At 44.3% G+C, this 22,790-nt stretch overlaps 1 protein-coding gene across 4 annotated transcripts in view; it reads left to right on the plus strand.

Annotated features, from left to right (window-relative positions):
- Positions 1 to 22,790, plus strand: part of LOC119464431 (protein PAT1 homolog 1-like) — a 224,640-nt gene that overhangs the window by 15,880 nt on the left and 185,970 nt on the right. For all 4 annotated transcript variants that reach the window (XM_049656362.1, XM_049656363.1, XM_049656364.1 and 1 more), the window contains exon 3: positions 11,960 to 12,081. In XM_049656362.1, coding sequence (XP_049512319.1) covers positions 11,960 to 12,081 — 122 coding nt within the window. The remainder of the gene's footprint in view (positions 1 to 11,959; positions 12,082 to 22,790) is intronic.

The raw sequence follows: 22,790 nt of genomic DNA on the forward strand, positions 1-22,790 counted from the left end.
GCTGCATCACGTTCGTCCTGTCCAAATCCTCCATTGACGCTACTCACGAACGCGAACCCAATTGAAGTAGACGTAGATGGTGTTTCGGTTCAAGGCATTGATTGATACTGGAGCCCAAGTGTCCATAATGAGCGCTAACCTATGTCGTCGCCTCAAAAAATTTCTTACGCCTGCCATCGCTCGAGCCATATGCGTCGCCAATGGCGCCACTGTTGTCGTCAGTGGTATGTGCACTGCTCGCGTAGAAATTGCTGGCCGCCAAGTTCCAGTCCTGTTCACCATGCTGACCAGTTGCCCTCATGATCTAATCTTCGGGCTCGACTTTCTGACGATGCATTCTGCCCTCATCGACTGTTCCACCGGTACGCTGTGCCTCGAGCTTCCTCTTCTTTCCGACGTTCGCCCCGAACAACCAAACACCCTCTCCACTACAGCGTTTGTTCGGTTACCTCCGAAAGCCCTAACCTTCGTCGAATTATCCTGAACGGTTGCCGTTCAGTGATGGCGACTATGTCGTCGCACCTATTCGTGATGTCCTCCTGGCGCGCGACATCTCTGTGCCACACTCCGTCGTTACCCTTGCCGTTAATCGGATGTGTCTCCACATTATCAATTTTAGCTTGACGAAGCAAGTGTTACCTGAAGGCATAGCGGTGGCCATGCTCCGGTCAGTGACAGATGACCACGTCACTGCTTTTGCAGCCGACGCGTCTCCAGATCCTCCTGATTACTCGCAGGATGCCTTGAACCTCGACGGCCTATTAGGTCCCATTGGCGCTCTGGACCTCGCCCCTGACCAAGCAGCCGCCCTATATCTCCTTTTGCTTTCCTACTGCGACATATTTGACACTGACAATCACCCACTTGGTCAGACGTCCCTTGTTAAGCATTGCATAAACGCTGGTGATGCTGTTCCCATTCACTGCCGACCGTATCGCGTGTCGGCAAGTTATTCAGCAGGAAGTAAACAAGATGCTCGCCAAAGGCATTGTTGAGCCCTCGTCGAGTCCTTGGGCGTCGCCGGTCGTGCTCGTCAAAAAGAAAGATGGCACGTGGTGTTTCTGCGTTGATTACCGCCACCTAAATCGAATCACTAAAAAGGACGTTTACCCTATACCACGAATTGACGATGCTCTTGATTGTCTTCACGGTGCCAAATACTTTTCGTCTAATGATGGAATACTGACGGAAGGTATTCCGGGGCGGTGCACCTGTGGTCTGTCGGTGTACCAAGGCGGTGTACCAAGGTCTGTCGGCCAGTGGTCGTCATAAATGTCACGTTCAAAATTAATCCAAGCTGGTGGTGGGCCATATGCTGTTGTCTGTCGGCGCTGGCGACAAAAACGAGCAATGTGTCCTAAGGCGCCACAGCTGTAAGACACAGGCAATGGATGACCGACGTAAGCCTCGGGGGTCAACTCTGGGACGCTGTGAATAATAGACGCGATCTTCCGAATGCCGATTTGTGGTGGTAGCTCTACGAGTGCGTTGATTGTGCATCATGTCGTCAGGAAAGGAACGTCGATGCTGTCGCAGCTGATCGACTCGACACTGTGCAACGCCTGGCATGGTAGACAATGCGGATACAGCAAATGCATGTTCTTGAGCTTGGTTGGAAGCACAACCAAGCTGTTCGACATCCATCCCTTTCGTGTGTTGTTCAAGTTCTTCGCAGACAATTTGCCTTATAGTTGCCGCAAGGTCAAATTGAAAGCTGCAGTTGTCGTCAACGCTTGCCACCGTTGTGACATTCTCTAACCTCCCAAACTTTGTCGTGACACTGCGCAGCTTCAAGGCCTCAAATTTGCGGCAATGCTTGATGGAGGTCGGCGACCGAGGCGAGACTCTTCTTTCCGATTAAGTAATTGTAAACATTCTCAGCTATGCCTTGTCGGGATATGGGGGGATGCCAACGGCCCTCTGCCTCGGCACCCCGAACCCCGCGGTTGGCGCATGCCTGCGCATCAACCGCGGTCCAGTACAAGCTCGAGGAAACAATAGACAACTACGTGTACACTCGGAAAGCATTTATTACGACTGCAACTGACACTTCGAGCAGGCCAGCTAGCTATAGTTGACATCGCTGAGGGTTCCCTTGAAGAGAATAATACACTAGGTAAAGAAGGGCGTCCGACTTACCAACTGGGGAATACGGGGGGGGGGGGGGGGGGGCGGCGTTTGCCGCGGCAAGAACGCGGTTGACTAACCACGTGCGGGAATACGGGAGCGACGGCGGAGACTTCCGCCGTCGCCGCTTGCTGGAGACCAAAGAGACCCGGCCGATATCAGCGGGATCTCACGTGACCCACCCGATGGTGCTGATAGCGCTTGCGATTCCCACGCGCCGCCCCGCGGAAGGAAAGTTTCCCCTCTCCCAACTCTCCCTGGTACGCATGCGCTTGACGCGACGTTCGCTGCCCGTGCGGCGGTTATGGGACCCGAGGATTCTCACAGCCTTTAAGAAGGTGTCCAATGCTGTCCTCTTCGGACATTCGAGGATTGACCGTTTTGCAAAGCTTCAGGATCGCCTCTATGTACGTAGTACAGGTCTCACCTGGGACTTGAGCGCGCTGAAGCAATGTCTGTTCCTCCTGCTTCCTTTTCGTGGTGGAATCGCCTAAAGCACTTTGTGAGGTCAGTAATGAAGCTTTCCCATGTTGTGAAGGTATCGTCATGGTTCTCGAACCACACTAGCGCAGTGTCTGTGAGGAACAGAACGACATTGTAGAGCTGAGCCGTGGAGTGTGTGGGCTCTCACACATGCTCTTGGGACAAAGGACCGACAACACAGTTGTGCAAACAATCAAAAGGGCATTTATTGCACCTTTTATACACTGATACACGCTAGCCGAATTACTATGCATAGAACATTTACATGGGCGCACGACAAATCAAGGATGTCCGACTCACCGCGACCGGATAGCGAGCGAATATGTTCGCCCCATGCTATGACACCATCGCCTAGTCGTTAACATGTATGGTCACGCTAACGGTGGCGCGTTCGAACGATCCGTGTTCGTCCATACCGGTGTCCTGCTCTTAGCCTCGCGAGATGGTCCCGCGAAGCGGGCTGGCGCACGCGCGAAGCGTTCGGGCGTGTTGGTCGCCGATCCCAAGCCAAAGAGGAAGCGCCTTTGACGTTTTTCTCCCAAGTCACCCCGCCGTTCGGTGGCGTTAGCATCGCGACACTCGCGCCATCTCTCGCAATGCGCCGCAACCACCACGACCGCCACCAGCACTTAGCCACGCGGTGAAGCCTGATTACAGGAGACACGTGAGAGTCGCGCAACCCCACAAGTGCCGGCCGTTGTACTTGCTCACACGCTTGTAGTGGGTGAGCCATTCCTCCACGTCCTGACCGAATTTTCTCGAGAAAGGGCGGTGCTCCATCTGATGCATCCAAGCACTGGTTGTTCTCACTGGAGTAGCCAGAGAAGGCTGTTGGTCGCTGCTCTGGGACATCGGGATCTCCAGTGGAGTCGGAGGCAATCGAGTGAGGCGTCAGCTTCAGCGTGGCACTTGCTGCAGCAGCTCCGTCGTCTTGGTCGAAGTACCCAGCACTTCCACCACAAAACTGTTACGGTTAAGGTTGAACTGGCTTTATTAAAAGGACGAGGTTTATGGTGAAGTAAAGATGGCGTTCATAGGCTGCGCCAGCTAAGATCTTCTTTCTATTCTCCTTGCCCGGCTCATGCTGTAGGCATATTTCATATACTAAAGACATAGGCACATCACTAGTGCCTTTTCTAGGAATATGTCGTCGCTGATCTTGATGCGTTCCTGCTCACAGTCGCAGACGAGCAGCCTTGTTCCTCCCAGACAATGCAAAGTCCTATAAGGTCACTTAGCGGTATCTGAAAAAAACAAAAACATCTTAATCACCAGAGTATTATGCTTTAAAAGTGAACTCAAATATTTATGGTCGCTCTTTGTAATGTTTAGTAATTGCCATTTTAGTACCTCTTGACTTTTTGTGGTGAACAACACGAGATTAGTTGTATCAGTTATATCAGATATCAGCTCTCGTAGCATCCTTGCCCGAAGCCCGTGTTCACCAGAGCAAATAGCATATAGGATAGGCTGGTTGTCTGAAATTATTTACTTCGTTAAGTAATATTTCTCACCAACAATATGTCTGCCAAGCATATATGTACACAATAGGAAGCATACGCGATTCAGAACATTACGTTAATTAGGCACTAAATACCACCATAGTCGCAGCGGTACAAGTGCCCGCGATACAATCGAACACAGCAAAGCCTTTCACAGATTGCGTGGTGGTGCACCGCTTGTCCCCGAAGAGCGCTCACTTGACGCACCTGCACAACAGCGCCGATCACCTTGCTCAAGTTTGCGATTAATACGCCGTAACCACATTGATACGCCATTATCAGTGTTCTAAATCATGAGAAGAAACACGGTACACAGGGGCAACTCCCAGCTCGCCATACCCTTGCCCGAGGCAAAGTGACAGCGAGCACGGAGAGAACGGTGAGCTCGCGAATATTAAAAAAAAAATAACAAAAAATAAACACATTAGATTCACGTCATGAACCGGAATATAACGCAAGGCGCGTTCCGACTTCAGAAATTTCTAAAATGGCCTTGCCTAATAAATGTGCGAATTTGGCACCTTGGGCACAATAAATAACAATTACAAAGAATTCAACAGTCTGGTGTTAAAACTTGTTCAAAACGCCCGAGGCTTTCTATACTCTTTATTTCTATCAAAGCTACTGCTTGCGTAGAATGTTCTCGCTTTCCACTAATATGCACCATTCAGGCAATTTTGCACCAAACATGACACAAGCACACACCAGAAATCATGACAAATAACCAATTAGCCACCATTTAATAAGAGTGAGCCGTGACTAATGTCATGGTCTCATGTCATGCCATTCATGGTGTCCATAACTGGCAGGGGAGGGGCTGCAATATACTGTATGCACCATCCATGTGGAAATGCTGTTCCTTAGGCCTCTGTGGATTTTGTCTCGTAAACTCAGCACAGTCGCACTTTGATGTATGCACCACCTGCATTGTACACTAAGAATGTATGTAGAAGTGAACATGGCGATGCACACCAATTCTGACAATTAGACCGAAGCTCTGTGCTGCAATGAACGCACGTCATGACAGTCTGCCGGAGAAACCACACCAAAAATGGCCGAGAGCAGTCTTCAAAACACCACAGTCTTCATCTGCCGCCCCAAGAAAAGTTTTGTATTCCCTGCAGGGCGATGAGAATGCGCAGAGCGTTGTACTTCCTTGCTCACGCTTCGTGTGGATCACGTGGTCTATCAAAGGTTAATGCATGATGGAAAGTTCGCGTACGGGCGCTCTGCGGGATGTTAAGCGTGTGATTTGCGTTTCTCATGCGTACGCGGCTTGCTCACACAAGACCGAACCATGACACGCAGTTTTGTCCTCATGCTTACATGAAGGAATGTCCCGCTTATTTTTTGGCTCGTGGTGCTTGAAACGTCATCCATGTCTCATTTACATGCGCGTCACGCTTAAGCTTATTGTTTAGCTTGAGATCAAGCGTGGAATTTTTTAGAGTGTACAGGCAGTGTGGTCCGTGCATTAATAAGCTGGTCACAATGACCTCTCTATACATCCCCCTGAACTACCATCTATCAAAAACAGATCTCACAGCTTTATCTATTAACTGCCCGAACATTATATTATCGTGGGAGATTTTAACGCACATTACACCTTTTGGGGAAATTGTTGTGATGCCAGAGGGCGCTTAGTAAAAAACTTTCTCATCTCTACAGGTGCATACTTACTAAATAAGAAAAAGCCTACATTCTACAGTGTGGCGAGCAAAACATGCTGATGTATCAATTTAAGCATTGCGTCTTGTACACTCATGCTGTATGTGGAACTTAAGAATTCATATGGGAGCGACCATTTCGCGATTGTCATAAACAAAAGGTGAAGAGTGCTCTCCACGTGTTCTCCATTGGAAAGTCGAGTCACCTGACTGGAAGCAGTACAGTAAAATGTCATTAATTCGACCCTCGTTAATTCAGATAATTTGGACTCGCTCCTTGGTCCTGGCAGGCGTATGCATAATTTAATGCAATGAAACTCGTTAATTCGGACGTAATTGGCTGCACATCGGTTAATTCGGGCAACTCCTCGATGAGCATGGAGCGCCGCAAACGTGCAACGTAAAAGAGCAAAAATGGTTTTAGCGTCCACTGAAATGAAGCGGCGGTGTTCGCATCGCCATAGTCATCAGTGGAAATTGTATGTAAATGACAGCAACACCAGAACGCTTCATGCCTATTTGTGCATTGTGCCTTTTTGTGGATTTAAAGCCTTTATTCTTGCGTTTACCGCCATGCATAGCACCGCTTGCCTTCATGACTGCATAGTCGCCATCCATGATCGCGTCGACAGCAGCCGCAGTTTCGTTCGCAGCAGTTGTAGCAAACAGTAGTTTCGTTTTTACTCAGTGCAAAGCTGTTGATGATCAAGAACACCGTCTACATCACGATGGGCGGCGACCTGGCAACACTGGCGAAAAAATAATCGGGATGTGCGCGCGCTAGTGAAAAGCGTCGAGTGAAGACGCGTGCCGTGCCTGCGCTGTGAAGGAAGTCGCGAGGCCTCTGCCGTGGTGAGTGCTAATCAGTCACAAGATGACGACAATTGCAGCTTCCGCACTGCTTTTGTGCAAAACAGAAACAGAATTCGCTGATTCATTCACTAAATAAAAGCATGCTGACGTAGTAAGCATTTTTTTTATTGTTTTCTTGTACCCTCGATGATTCGACATTCGGGTAATTTGGACATTTCTTTCAATCCCGTGAAATCCGAATTAATGATGTTCTCGCACACACATGATCTGGGACAACATTTCTACGCTTCCTGTCGATCAAGCAGGGGCATATTTGATGCTGTTTATTGTTGATACGGCTTCATTAGGTACCCTCAAAACAAATTAATCGCCCTCCAAGTGAGGTGTTCCCTGCTGGAAAGAGGAGTGCAAGGAAGCTCACAGAAATCAAAGCAAGGCTTGGAGTCACCTTCGTGACTCTCCAATCACTGAGAACTTGATCAGCTTCAAAAGAATGTGCTGCCGTGCCAAAAGGTAAAGCCGTCAAAATACATCATTAATTCTTATACAGACGAAAGGAAAGTGTAGAACAGGATAAACAAAATAAAAGGTTCGGAAACTGATCCTCTACCATTGGTAAATATACAAGTCAACGCTCTTGAGGACCAAGCTGATTCTTAAGGGGCACATTTTGAGTACATTTCTGGTTCATCCCATTACTCGGATACATTCTTGAGATACCAGCGAAAAGTGGAGTGGCTGCCTCTGTATCTGAAAGGAGATAGAAATGAACCTTACAATTGTCCATTTAACATGGTGGAGTATTAGGCTGCACTAAATGGTTGTAACAAGTCTGCCCCAGTACGTGACAGAATATGTATGAAATGATCGAACACTTACACCTTGAAACCCACAAAACACTATTGTCACTATTGTCACTCTTTAACTCCATGTTCTCTGCTGGCTGCATTCCGTGCACCTGGGAAGAAGCAGTAATCATTCCAATACTAAAAGACGGCAAGGACTCGACTTCGGTCAGCAGTTATAGGCCTATAGCCTTGACAAGTTGCCTATGTAAACTATGTGTGCGCTGTTACCCCCCTTACAATGCTTTACCAACTACCCCACCAATCCATCCTTGTGAACTATAATATCAATTTCTTGGTTTTTCATATTTTTTTGCTGTGATCCTTGCGTATAAAAATACCAAAGGACAATACCTGCCAATTTTTTAGTGTTGCATGCGGAGATTTTGGTGCTGTATGAATATTACACTGGATTTATTAATATTCACAGTGAAAAGAAAAATTTAGTTCATACATCTGATGCAATGTTACCACTTGCTTTATTGGAAAAGTATGCATTGAGATTTTGAGTTGAGGCTTCTAGTTTCTTAATCCTAAACCACAGCCTCATGGCTTTAATGGCTTCCCTCCAAAATACTTCCTTCCCTCCAGTACGACCCAGCGTTCTGAATATTGCCTAATTGCGACCACGTTATTAAGAAAACTATTAAGCATACATGAATGAAAATTTATATTTTAAGTGGGAATTGGGAGCTATACTGTCTCCAAAATACAGCTTTCAGCAAATAGTTGCTGGGCTGTTTACAATGCAAGTTGCTATACTTTTTGGCTAAATGCGAAATAGAATGAAAGTAAAAATCCTATATTCTTGAACTATGTCTAGGAAGTAGATAAATATGTTCTAAAGTTACAGCACGAGTCACAATGCTGTAGCTGTGGTAGGTTTTTCAAGTTATGGTCACAACTGTCGAGTCCCAGTTACCAAAAGCCATATATTTTAGGGTTATTCTTGGGCATTTACTTTTAAAGCTGACATTTATTAATTTTCAATATTGCCAGTCTCTTTCCGAGACCATAGCAGGTGATGAATTTATCCACTCGTATATTATATAAAGGTATACGGTATATACGACAACTTCATACTACTTCATAGCAAAATAGCCGTTGTGTCTACTTGAAAAGTACTGAAAACTGAGTGTTTATGTCACTGGAGTGAGTCCACCACCTTAACCCATATATGCCCAGTGTCCTATATGTAGTACGCTGAAAATTTTCCAAATAACTCGAACATTTTTTTTGTAAAAAAGCTAGTGCCCCCACGCGGGTGTTTCTGAGGCCCTACCCTTCTCGCATGCAAGTCTTGATTAGCGTGGGAGCACTCCTCGCCACGTGCTTTCAGTCGCAAAATTGTATTTCCGCGTGAGCTTCGATGAACGCCATGTCGCGGAAGAAAATGCAAATGATGCAAATGAAATATAAATTCAAATGATTATTGATGTTGTCAAAATTTTTGTCAGTTATTCCTGAGTAATTGAATATGCTCTGAAAACAATATCATTGTAATATATGCAAAAGCTTTTTGTTTGCAGTCGGTCAAACAGCAGTTTCCTATATGTAGGACAGCTACAAAAACACAGTTCGAAAAAATTTTTTTTTTCAATAAACGGTTGATTCTGCTTTCTGAGGTCCCAGAAGCAATTATTACGGAAAAATAAATCACTTTCCTTAATTTCCCCAAGTTCGGGCATATATGGGTTAATCTTTGCACATCTCTGGAAAGGCTGGCCAACAATATTGCTGGTTGGACTTGGCTCAGCGTATTTTTGTATTGGATGGGATAATTGCATACGAGATCTGAAATGAGCCTGAGTGTTGTGTATAATTAGGGTCCTCCGTTCTCGGGTAAAATTTGGTAACTCGCACATTTTTTCATCCTGACCTGAACAGGGAGAATAGGGTTACACTCGATTTCTCCCTCAATTTCACCCTTATGTAACGGATATTACCAAAAGTAATGAACACTTTTGTGAGCAGGTGGTCAAGATGTATCATATTACATGAATATAGTGCGTGTATAGTTTTTGCTTAACACTCGAGTGAAAACCGGCATATATAAAATATAATATATTCAGCGTCTGCCGGCCTTGAGTGAACGAAAGCTTGCTGCTTTTTTTAGTAGTCGCATTTACCTCAATACGACAATGGTGCATTGCATCGCATTTCCGACACGTTGCATAGGTGTAAAAGGTGGTAATGTGCTAGGAAGGGAATTAATGGAATGCTGATGTTCTGCATTGCGAATGGTAACTGTGATGTTGAGAGGATGTTTACCCAACTAAGTTACGTCCGAAGAAGCGTGGCTAATTCGTCTAGTTGGCATTTCATGAATGCTGCTGCAAGAGCATGTATTCAGTACCAGTAAGGCGGGATGACTACAGACAAGGACGAAAGGCCCGACATAGCCCTAAGAGCGACATAGAAATGCTCGCAGTGCACTTACAAGGGCTTCTAAAATAAAATAAAAAAAAAATGCATCACACCTGCTGCAAAGCATGCCCTTGTGAACTACATTGTGCTTTATTTCTGTGTCAAAAATTTGCGGCGAACAGTGTAAAAAAGGGGTCGTCTAAAAAAATTTTTTTTTAGTTTATGTGGTTTTGTTTAAACGTTATAATGCCTGACAACTAATACTTACACAGGTGAGTTCGTCACATAATTTGTGAGCAGCTCTCTTTGCCATTACATGTTCTTGTGAGTGTTTACGCTTGTTTAAAAAGTTTGTGTCTAAAAGGAGACCATTGCTTGAATTAATTGTCTGTAAAACTTACCAGGAAATCCCGAACCTTGGGCTGCTGGACATCAAAATGCCTGATTTACCCCTAGTTCTTGTGCCAGACAGCAAAACGCCTGATTTATCCCCGGTTTTCGACTTCAAAAATCACACCTGAATTTCACCGCCTGAATTGCAAAATCTAAAGAACCCTGAAAATGAAGGAATTCAGCTTGTAATGTTGTATTCAAGAATTGAAAGGCACTCATTTACCTGTGAAAAAATGCCTAACGAGTGTATGTTGCTAGTACAGTTCACTTCCCTTAATTCGACCCTGACAGGACTGATAATGTTTGAATAATCCTGGTGGTAGCATTAAACAATACGCAGAAAAAAACACCTTAACATACAGGTGATTCATTTGGCAGTATTTGCTGATATTGACGAGCCCCCAAATCAAATGCGCGCCCGCTTTCTATGTGTCGAAAGTAGAAAACCAATGTAAAAATGGCAATAAAGCTCCATAAACAAACCACAAATGCAATGCGCACTCGATTTTTTAGTATGAAAAATGGGCAAGGGAGTAATATGTGTTGCAATGTGTTGGCCGGTTTCCTAAACATACGGTTTCCTAAACATACGAAATAAAGCATACGAACACCGCAAAGATGGTTTTGGTTTCGTATCCAATTGCAATGTGCAGGCAATTCTCGGCCCAATTGTAGTGAAAATAAAAACGGCTGGCATTTAAATTGGGTAAATATTGTAATTACCTGTTAAAAAAAACACTTGACTCCAATTGGAAAATTTCCTATCATAAATTAGTACATAACTGGATCAATTGAACCGACTGGAACGTGACCAATTGGTTTTGTTGGAGTGACCAATTGTAACCAATGGGTGCCAATTGGTTTGAAACCAATTGGTTGGAATGACCAATTGCACCAATGGGGAATACCAATACACTATATACCCCACAAAGCAAACCTAAATAGGATTCCAGCTGTCGGAAACAGGTTTGCTGTAGCCATAGTACAGCATGCATATATAGCTATAACTCATTCCAGTTTCCTTGAATGGCTTCATAAACTGAAAGTATGATTTCCCAGTTGGTTACGTTCTCGCTAATTTATTCCTATTGGTAGTCCAATTAGACTCAGTTGGGAATGTAAGGTGGGCCTAGCAGGGTTAAAATTGGCAAGTCCAATTGGTCTCCATTGGTTCCATCCCTGACTCAATCGTAACCAATTGGAGGTAAGGATTTCCCAATTGGGCCTAGTGGATTCCAATTGGCAAGTCCAATCGGACTCAATTGGTTTCACTTTGACTCAATCGTAACCAGTTGGAACTAGGGATTTTCTAATCGGTTCCAGTTCGGTTCATTTCATTTCAATTGGTTCTTATTGATCCCAGTTGATTCCTATTGGAAAAGCTTATTGGATGGAGTCATTTTTGACTGGGTCAGACATTGTGAGTTGCGGTTATTGCTTGAAAATCTTCCTAAAGCAGGCCGAAAATAGGTGTTTTCAATGAGAGTGGGCTTGTGTTCAATGCATTCACTGTACCATAAGCTCTGCTAGACGGAAATTACCACTAAAGAGGCTGCTATTTGGGTCACCATAGTGGTCACGTGCGTGCTTGCTTACTGTTTGAGTTCAATTATCTGGTTAAAGCCAATTTTATGGTCGAAATAATGAAAGTTTGGGCCCATACAAATGCACTGGCACCAGCTGGGTGCGAGTGCATTAACCGAAGTCAGAACTAATGGAAGTCAACTGCATTTCTTTGATACAGTAAATGCTTTCTCTCTAGATGACGGCTGGGAGGAAGTGCACGAGAAGTTTGCTGAACTCGAAGATCGTGCCAGACACCCATTGGACTCCTCCTCCGTGGTGGATTCACTGGTTGATGAAGACCCTCTTTCGTTAAACCAGGTGTGTGCTTTCTAGCAATGTTGCATATAACATGAGAGGGGGCAAGGTGAAGGACCTACAAGCCAAAACCACAGTACACTTGCCAGCGCGCGCAGGCACACGATAGCTCGCTCCCACGCCCTTGCCGTGCCTAGCGAGGAATGGCGGTTAGCATCTACGAGGGACGTGTGTCATTATGCGCTCACTCCTGGCTAGATGCGTCAACAGACCTCGCTTCGCAATGAGCTGTATTCATATTGTTTCAAAATGTGCTATTTGCACTTGGTTGCTATCTGTCGGTCAAGCTACTGCATGAGAAAGCTGGTCCACACCACGTAACATGGCCGGACTGGAGCATGTGTGTGTCTACTCCAGCCCGGCCGTGCTAACATTGCATGCAGCATGCACTCCGAGATGTAGCTGTGTACATGCCACCGCTGCCGCTGGGTGCCACAATGAGCGCTCTCGCTGTTGAGATGCTTGAACAACTACATGCTCGGGTTGGTCTCTGTGTGTGACGGGGTCGCAAACGTGTGGCGACCAGCTATCGCAAGTGCCCATATCTGACTGGTACAGATGTCCGCGTCACACATTTGCACGTGCACAAGCTGTTGTGCATGGTCTGAAGACCTGCGTACACGTGTAGATGCGATATTTCACGTGGTCATAAGCGTACATGTAGTCTGTTCTTAAGTGCATGAAGACTATAACTGACACTACTGTGTTTGTATACTGTTCAGCAGGCCTCAACAAAACAGGCTGATCACCTGTATACCTTCACGTTGGATGTAGCACAGGTGTGTGAAAAGATATGGTGCTAGTGGCATTCAAGACTGATGTGTGCCACAGGGACAACAAAAGAAAGAAAAGGCTTTAGTGCTGCCAGAGAGGAAGTTCTGTGCCGTATTTCATCTTCCTTAGCACTGTAACCATGTTTCATAACTACACCATCAGCTCCTCTAAATTTTTTTCCGAAAAAGCATTAAGGGTAAAGATGATGTTAGACAATACTTGGAGGGAGATGTCAGCTGCCAGAACAATAGCTTATGTATGAGGAGTATTCACGGGGCACCACGCATGCTATTTTGTTGTCTTATTCATAGCTTGTACTGTGGTGCTGGAGATGAATGGATCAAGATAAAGTGCAGCTTTTTATTGTCCTGGCTATACAATATGGTGACATTGATTACGTCAGTGGATACACTTTAGAACAGTTAGGTACGCACTAACAATTGCATTTGAAAGTTATCTTCGGTCGTCTTCCCTTGTTTTTGTTTTTTGTGAAGACATCTGCAGTGACCATAGGTCGGCAGTGTGGAAGAATACTCAGTCATACTCACTCACCATAATTTTTTCCAGGCCCCGCACTCACTCACGTTCACGCTCACCTCCATTCACACTCGCAGCACTCACTCACACTCATTTCCACTGACACTCACTGGCGCTCACTCGCACTCAGTTCCACTCACTCACTGGCACTCACTGGTGCTCACTCGCACTCACTTCCACTCACTTTCACTGGTGCTCACTCGCACTCACTTCCATTCACACTCACTGGTGCTCACTCGCACTCACTTCCATTCACACTCACTGGCGCTCACTCGCACTCACTTCCATTCACACTGACTGGCGCTCACTCGCACTCACATTCACTGGTGCTCACTCGCACTGACTTCTACTCACACTCACCTCAACTCGCACTCACTGGCACTCATTCGCACTCACCTCCACTCACACCCACTCACTCACACTCACTTTCATTCACACTTACTCGCACTCACCCCTTTGAAATGAGTGCGAGTGTGAGTCAGTGTACTCATGAGTGAGTGTGCCGACCTATACCGCTCACAATTCATGTATATTGTCACCTGTAATAGTGGGAATAGGGCAAGCGCAGAGGCGCAAGAAGAAAGAAGTGCGCGTGCTAACCGCCCAGCTCGATGGTTAGCTCTCGCCGCCATTTTCTCCAGAGCCCAGCTGCTTATAAATAAACGTCGTTAGCCCCCTTTGAAGGCGCGTGGCAATATTCATAACGAAGCTTCCAATGTAGAACCTGTTACATTGGGAGTGCACCAAGGCAGTGTTTTGGGCCCAGTTTTATTTTTAATATACATAAAAGATTTGCCTTCCTGATCACATGGTAACATCCGTCTATTCGCTGATTTTTGTATTTCGTACCGCGAAATTAAAGCAGGCAGCAAGCACAATGCGACAAAAAAAAAAAAAAAAAAAAACCCGCAGATATCCTGCTGAAATGCACTAAACTCACTTGCTTCACGGAGGTCAACAGCGCTCTCTCATTGTTTCTAATGTATTACACAATATAAAATACAGTAGAACCCCGCTGTTCCGTTTTTCACGGAACACCGTAAGAGCCTGGAAACGCTAGAGCAGGGAAACAGGAAAACTTTAGAAATGGGAGTAGTGTTGAACTGCACACAATATCACTTTAATTCTTACGTGTGAAAAAAAGTCGTAGTTTCGCCCGACAGCCGAAGTATCGATTGCGATAGTAAATTAGTAGGAAGCTATACAAAGTAAAGCCCAGACCACACGTACGCTTTCGGACGCACCTAGAAAGAAACGAGATGTTTTGAGGGACACTTTTTCTTGTGGCATTTTCGCTTAATAAAAGGCTGGTGTGCGTGTTTTATTTTGAGAGAAATAATTTTTGTCACGCGGTCTTGCACCTAGGAAAAAACGAGATGTTTTGAAGGACACTTTTTTGCCGCATTTTCGCTTAATAAAAAGACTAGCGGTGGGCGTGTTTCATTTTGAGAGAAATAAATAGCATTAGCCTGCATTCTAAACGCCGAAGTGATCGCCGTTTATTCAGATTTACGTGTACTATTTTGCAAGATTGTGTGGTGCGACGACGCTGTTGAGACGCGCCTCGGGGATCCATTTGCGTTATATAATAAAGAAAATGGACGGAATTTGTGCATTATCTAGAGTTTATTCAGCTGTTTCCGAATGCGAGTATAGTCCCACAGCATAATTATGTCCTAGAATCAAACACTGCCAGGGGACCCTTCTTCCTCTGCTAGTGTGAAACGGCATGAAAACTGAATACATAGCGGCAAGGGAAAAATGGAAGCATTCATTTGCACTTGTGGATTCTTTGTGTTGCTGGTGTACTTGTACTATGGAAAGCACATTTTTATGACAACAGTAATTGTTTCATTCTTTATTCAGTGTTTATTGCACCTATAGGAGCCAGAAGATTTCACACAAATACAGAAGGAAGCCACATTTATAATTTAAATGAAGTACATTGCAAAGATAATACACAAAAGAAAATTATAAACAGCAAGTAGGAAAACTTATTGTGCCACTGCTCTTCGGTATCAGTATTAGCATACTTGTATGCCACAGGGCATTTGTATAATAGTAATGTTATACAAAGTAAACTATATCACACGTAGTATGTATTGATACCTTTAATAAAACTGGCCAATGGGATCAGCTGTCCTTGAATGTAGCTGCAGTTTTGCTTACAATGCCTTGTATGCAACGCCTTCAATACAGGGCTGTAATTGTATAATATTTATATCTGCGCTGTCCTCACAAATATCGAAAGGCGTCGGTGATTGTGCTTGTCAGAAAAGTAAGCAATACATATGCAGAAATTAAAAAATGAGTGGTAGTTCACAAAGTCAAAGTTGAAACAATTGATGTGAGGTCAGACCCACAAAGTAAGTATGTCAACATTAAAATACAATGCATTTTGCTGCAAGTAAAATGTACAACAAAGCTTATGTTGTATCACATACCTACAAAAAAGTTAGCACCGTCGAAGCCGAGCCAACACACCGCAAAATTGGGACGTGACGGCTCTATTACGTTGTGAACCTCAAATGAATGAATATTTCACGGTATTTTAAACACTCATTGAGTGGCATACACCAAATGTTTGTGGTTACATTGAATCTGGCATCATAAAAGGCTATTGTAAAGCAAGTGAACAGAGTGAGCACATTAAATTATTTAAAAAATAGTAACACCAACGGTATTCCAGGTGGCAGTGGCAAATTTCCACAAAGGTCAGGTAAAAGACATACAGGATAAACATTAAAAAAACATTGTCATCCTCAAGCGTATACCTAGCTCACACATAATCCATTAAGAGCATTCACAGCATGTCCATGTCATCACACAGTTTGCTCTAGTGAAGGTAGGCCAGCTAACCTACCGTCATTGTCCACACTGTTTAGCTTGGGCTGAACAGAACAATTGTTTAAGCATAATTTGCATGCAGGTGATTCAAGCTACAGCATTCAGGAAGACAAACAGGTACTTACAGAATTTACAATAAGGTATCACATTTTCCCTCTATAAAAGTTTGACATCTGCATACAATGCTCTTGAACAATATATGCACTTTACAAAGTAACTCAAAAAACAAATACCTTAACATAAAACCTGGTGGGACAGCTGAAGTTGATGGATAAAGGAATTAATTGTGTGGGCCATCATGAACATAATTCACCCACGAGAAAACTTCTGTAGCAATTCTTCCAGTACTGCGAGCCGCAGGCACCCAAGCTCAGACACCCTGCCTGGGTCAGCAGAGTAACCATGATCCTGTAAAATTGCTTCTGTGAGTGGTTCACTGACTGCAGGGCTTCTCTTATGGGCAGTGAGGTTAATTACATCGATGGAGTATGGTTTTTTCCGAGGAGCGTACAAAGAGAATTTCGATGTGTTTAAATAGAAAGCAATTTCCGCCATCAATGTCCTTGACCTCATTACGAACTATCAGACGCTTCAATGCTGCTGCAAACTGCTTTGCTGTTGGGTTGTCATTGCAGCCCCCAAATGATTTTATTGCAGCAAAAATTAACTTAAGGTGGTCCTGACTGAGCTTGGAAGACGGAAGATATGCCAATAGGCCATTTTCTGTAACCAAGTGGTTGTATAGACGGTTGTCTAAGCACACCACAAAGCGAATGAAGCCTGTCTTTTGGTTGGTCCCTGTCATTAGTTTACCAGTTGCAGACTCCCTAATCGAGCAAAAGTAGGCCATAAGTTCTTTGACATACGCAGTGACAGGAGCCACATTTTCAGGACACAGCGGTCCTTTCTATTCTTCTTGCCTTGGATGTCTTGAATTTAAAATGTCGAATGCGTTCTGTTTGCAAGGAATTTAAAAATTTTGAATTTTTTTGAGCTCTGCAGTCGCTAAGAGCATCTGCTACCGATTGACTAAACGTTTGAGCCAACAATGAGACTTTCATGGGCTGGTTTTTCCAGGTAATATGTGCTTGTCTAAGTCCAAATGTAGGTTTGTTCGTATCACAATATCCTTTTTATCAAACAGGGTGTGCCGCAGTAGCTTCAACATGTGACAGGGATCCAACATGGCAAAGGAAAGCTTTTTTTGTCACTGGATGTGGAAAAGAAGCATCCAGCTCAGTCAGGTCCATCTTGCAGCCAAGGCTGTGCAGCAATGACAAATTCGCTGCAGCGCCATTGCAGGTCAAACTCGCAATGTGTGCACCTTTTTCGTGAGTGAAGCTAGCAGCTTGCAGCACCAAATTGCGCCTGTGCTCACCACCAAGGCCATGCACTAGAAAGTAGCCAATCGGCAGCTTCCATCTGCCATTGATTGCAACAAGCATTAAAACAAATGCATCTTTGGCAACTGGAAAGCTGTCATCATTGACATCAATGCCCATGTCAACATATCCATGGAAGCTTTTCCCATCCCACACTACTTCTCTGAATGGCCATCTCATCCACAACCAGATTGCATAATGTGGAGAGCCGTGCTTTACCTTGATAGCCAATGCAGTCATTGCCTCTTTTGAAAAGTCAGCAGCCCTATCAATGGGTTGATATCATTTACACAGTGTCTTTGGATGCGGGAGGCATGTGCTGAAAACAGCTCGTACATATCTGTGTGCTCTAGGGGAATAAAAATGCAAAGTAAGTGCAAATGGCCTGAGCTCTGGCGAGTAAGCGGGTGACATTGCTGGCACAAGACTTATGTGGCAGTTGACGCATGACGAAGTCTTTTTTTGCTCCACCAAGACTCTGAAATATGGCGACATCTTCATTTCCTAGAATGCGATTGTCAGATAAATCTTCTATGACATTTTCGAGATGAGCAACCTTTTGAAAAAGCTGTTGATGGGATTGCCGTAGAGTCTTCATCTTCTTGGTTGCAGTTTGTAATTGTGTAACACCATACTTCATGCCTCAGGCCTTTTCAGGTGCGTCTTCTGCTGGCTGTGGCTGCAAAATATCACGCGCTGTAACAGGTGCATGAGCGACCAACATGACACAAAGCACGTACACAGAACAAATTAATTGTTGTGCCATACACCCTTGTGCAAGCTATGAAGAATATAATGCTTAATTTTAGGTCATTACATTGCTCACGACGGTTTCCGTTTACACTTTTGTGAACTTAAAAACTGTGGGGGCATAAAACTGCTATCCACACGAGCTTGCTAGTGCCACTTAATTTTGTTTGTTTATTTACTTGCTAAATACTGCAGGCCCATCTGGGCCCAGGCAGGAAAGGTAGAAGTACAAAACAACTAACACAGAAGAGGCCAATGTAGCATAGTTCAATGAGAGATGTTTTACAGAAGCCTTTTAGTTTGAGTGGGCAAAATATACTCAGCTCATATATCACGGGTCATTGTGACCGATCGAACATAAAGAGCATAGAAAATTGTGAAAAACCTGTTGGTCTTCTAGTTATTGTGTCAATTGAATGGAAAAGAAAAATTGAAAAAGGATTATTGGCCGATAATTGGTGTTTACTGCAAACCCTGAGAAAACTCATACCGCTGCGGACGAATATGAATGTTTCAGTATTTAATTAGATGGTTGCCATGATCATAAATGTTAGTGTTCAAGTGCAGTTCACTGAGTGACATTCATTATGCTTGAGCTATTAAACAGTTGCCACGAAAATATATGCCACTTCACTTGCAGTTACCTAAGGAAACAAGTATGTAAAAATTGTAGTGGTCGAGTATTATTCTCACCATAGTATGCCTTGCTGTTCGAGGTGTCGCTGGGTTGTGTGTAGGCAGTGCTGCAGAAGCTTCACCCTTGAGCGTCCTGGAGGGCCTTGGACTGGGAGACTGGACAAAATACACCAAGTGCAATGAGGAGGGACTGCTTACTGCAACATAACTTGAAATTGCTGACCGTGCAAATGAAACACCAGATGCACAGTTGAAGCTAAAACCCGGGACCAATAGCGACACCATTGGCTTCATTTAAAATTTAAGGACAATAATGACCAGCAAGCAGGACATTGTTAGGGAGATCAGTGGCTGTGGCTATATACTGTATTTTTTATCTACTGTCCCAAAAAATGTTGATAAAGCTTACCAGCACAGTTGGCATGTTATAAATTTTATTACTGTTGTAAATGTTGGAGCCTAGCAAGGGTGTTAATTATGTGTGTAATGAGAGGACATGGCTGAAGTATAATTCAGAGGAGTGTGTTTTCCTTATTCCAACTTTACTGAAAAAAAAGTGGTTTTTCATCTTACATAACACTGCATTGCTGCAGTTTCTTTTATTTTCCTTATCTTGTACGTATCCTAGATTGACTAAAATGAGATTATGATGTAGCATATATGGCTTTCATTCATTAGCACTTGCTTTTGCCAGTGTTAACAATGAAATTTGAACGCAGTATGCTTGTCACCTGTGTCAAAAAAGGGCTGTAATGTAGCCAATGATAGGTTGAACAGTTCTATCTTTCTCTTCATTCTGAGCATTACTAATAGATCTTTTAAATCTGTCGAAAACATCTTACAAAAAGCTGTATGACAGTCTCATATGCATTTTTGAAACTTAAATAATTACTTTAAAGGTGAAATCCAATATATATATTTAAGGGAAACACCAGATTTTTGCAAAGCAGATCAGAACATGAATGAACCAAGGCACACATGTGAGAAAATGTCTTAAGCAAGCTCTGTGATCATTACGACAATCAAACATGCCAGGACATGTTGGATTTCGGAAGGCTCATCAGCGATGTCTGAATCAGTCAAGGACGTGCTAGCAGATGTAGCAGTACCCTCTGCTAGCACATCAATCAGACAAGCCCTCAGAGATGTCCATATCCATTGTGGCTTGAGAGAGTCCTGCCTGAATATAAGAAAAGCATATTTCACTTCAGGAATGGTGGGGGACATCTACCACAGTCATGAAAAAGGTATGATCAAACTGGAAACATGCATTATGGCTGCATACAGCTGTGCATCAACTTCCTGGCTCAACTTGATGCTGTTATGTTCCCGTGGATGTAGCTGCTTCACTTTAAGGTTGACTCATTGCTGTGGCATCGTCCTTTGCAAGCGTCTGCAGTTAAAGAATAACCCACCAGATATTTTAAGGTCCAACAATAACATTTGCTGTGGAATGCATTTACACAACCTATGCAGAGTCATGCAAAAGACCTCGCATGATCTGTGCATGCTTTTCCTACACACCGCATCCCCTTGTGTAGAAAACTATCTTTGATCTAAGTGTGCTTGTAAAATACACATACAGCTAATTGAATCTCGGGGAAAATGGAGCTGTAGTAACTTTTCAGTGCATGTTTCACACAAAAATATCAAAGATATAGCTGTAACACATACATAATGTAATGTAATGCTCCCTCTGTAATGCCTCCAGGCCTTCAGGGTACTACTAATAAATGAATGAAAATGATGTTCATTCCTGTAATTTAAAGTAAAACTGTGTTATTTCATCTCAACTGTCATTTACCTTGTGTTTAAAATATGTCAACCAACATCATATCTTCTGAAAAAAAAAAAAAGAAAATGATATTTAGCCTCAACATGGGGAGTGATTGAACTTTGCAACATGATGTTTGAACTTTGCACTCACAAGCCGAGTTACTACGAGCAGAATATTCTCTACAAAATTATCGTTCTTGGCGACTATTGCAAAACTTGGTATGTTATGTGAAGACTAATCTTTCATGGTTTCTTCAATTAATTAGTTTTATTGCAATTTTGATTGTTTTCAGCCACAAGAAATACATACAAAATTCAGTCAATAATAATTTTTATAGCAGGAAATGTAATTCTTCGACAATAAATAGTTTCACATCATACCTGTTTAGGAGTGTACGCTAGCTGATAAAAGTACTTTAAAGAGAAATAAATGTTTAACACTTAGTGGGAATTATGACAAAGTTGGAAAAAAAAATGACTTGAATAGTATTGCACCACTATTTCGTCAGTTATAATTCACACGAGCACGCAGTCACTAACGATCGCGAATATTGCAGTTCCATTTTAATAAATAAAAGAAACGTTCATTGTGCTTACCTATGGAAGGACAGGCCATCGCGCCGATTTTCTGTTCGATTAGGGCATCCTGGCACAAAACACTTCATCACACAGGTGCGCCTACTGGTGATGGGAGTTCTCGCCGGTCTGCTAAGAGGCCGAAGACTTTGAGCAGATCTCGAGCAACAGTGTCGACTGCGCTACCTTAACTACGGGCCGGCACGGCCCTAAATATGTTTGGAGTCTCCGGCTCGCCAGTCCATCCTTGGGCACAAGATGGGACGAATTTTTTTCCCTTAGGGAAACAGTCGCTTCGGACCCTGTACGCTCGCTTAATCGCGTGCACATTTTGCGGGGGCGAAAGGCATCATTGTTTCCCAGAAGACATCGTCAAACGCAACGAATCGTCATCGAAAGGGCGGCTTGGTTGCCTTCACACGTTTGCAGGGCGAAAGGTTGCCTCGTTTCCCTGAAACCACACCGAAACGCAACCAGTCGTCCTTGAGGTGGTCCTCCCGGGTTGTTGGGCGCAATGCCGGTCAACCGACGCCTTCGTTCGCAACAGCCTTGGCGCCTATCTGCTAATTAAGCGGCGAGACTCAACTGCTTCACACACTCGAATTCCTTCACTAACCTCGGCGCGCGTTTGCCACGCCGAGTATGTGCGCATATTCCGAAACCCCCGCAGCAGACGAAAACGAAGCCACCGAGGCGAGCCGAGTAAAATCTACCGCTTGCCTATCACGTGAGGGCCTATTTCCCATCATCCCATTCCTCTAAATTTTTTATGACTAGGCTTCAAGATTGTCACGTGGCACTCCCTCCTAGTTTTTTTCCTTCTTCCATGTATCGACAAATACGCTCGACAGCGCGCGCTCACTGGCCTCGCTCGTTGACCCCTTGGCAGACGCCACTTCGTATTTCGTTGTTGACAGCACTTCAAAATGCTTCGATATCTGTAAACGTAATTGTTATATTTTTGGAGCTGTTAGATCAGCAAAAAAGGTGAAGAAAAAGCACTTTCTTGCATGTATAAATCTGCTTAACTGAGAGTTGAATGTACCGCGCCGTCGCTGCGTAGCCAGGCGCGTCGACGCGAGGCAGTTCAGGCGCGCGATAACTGAGAGGAGCTGATCACCGAGATTGCGCCGCGTTTCGACGCTTACGAGCCGTGTCGCACCGTCTGTGCATGCGTGGGTGCGCGGACGCGAGCTCGCGCGCGTTTGCAAGCGTACGTGTGGTCTGGGCTTAAGAATAGTAGTTTTATCGTCCGTATAAACTTGTAAACATTCGCTTATTAACTAATTCACAAGCATGGTGTCAGCGCCCACAGGCAAACATGAACACATCACGCTCGATGAGCGCGGACACTGCGCTGTCAAACGCAAGCGTGAGGAATTTAAGCGCTGCTGCAGAAGCGAGTGAAGTGACCTTCGTGGTGTTGTCTATCGC

Source organism: Dermacentor silvarum, chromosome 9, assembly GCF_013339745.2.
Source record: "Dermacentor silvarum isolate Dsil-2018 chromosome 9, BIME_Dsil_1.4, whole genome shotgun sequence".
Classification (NCBI taxonomy): domain Eukaryota; kingdom Metazoa; phylum Arthropoda; class Arachnida; order Ixodida; family Ixodidae; genus Dermacentor; species Dermacentor silvarum.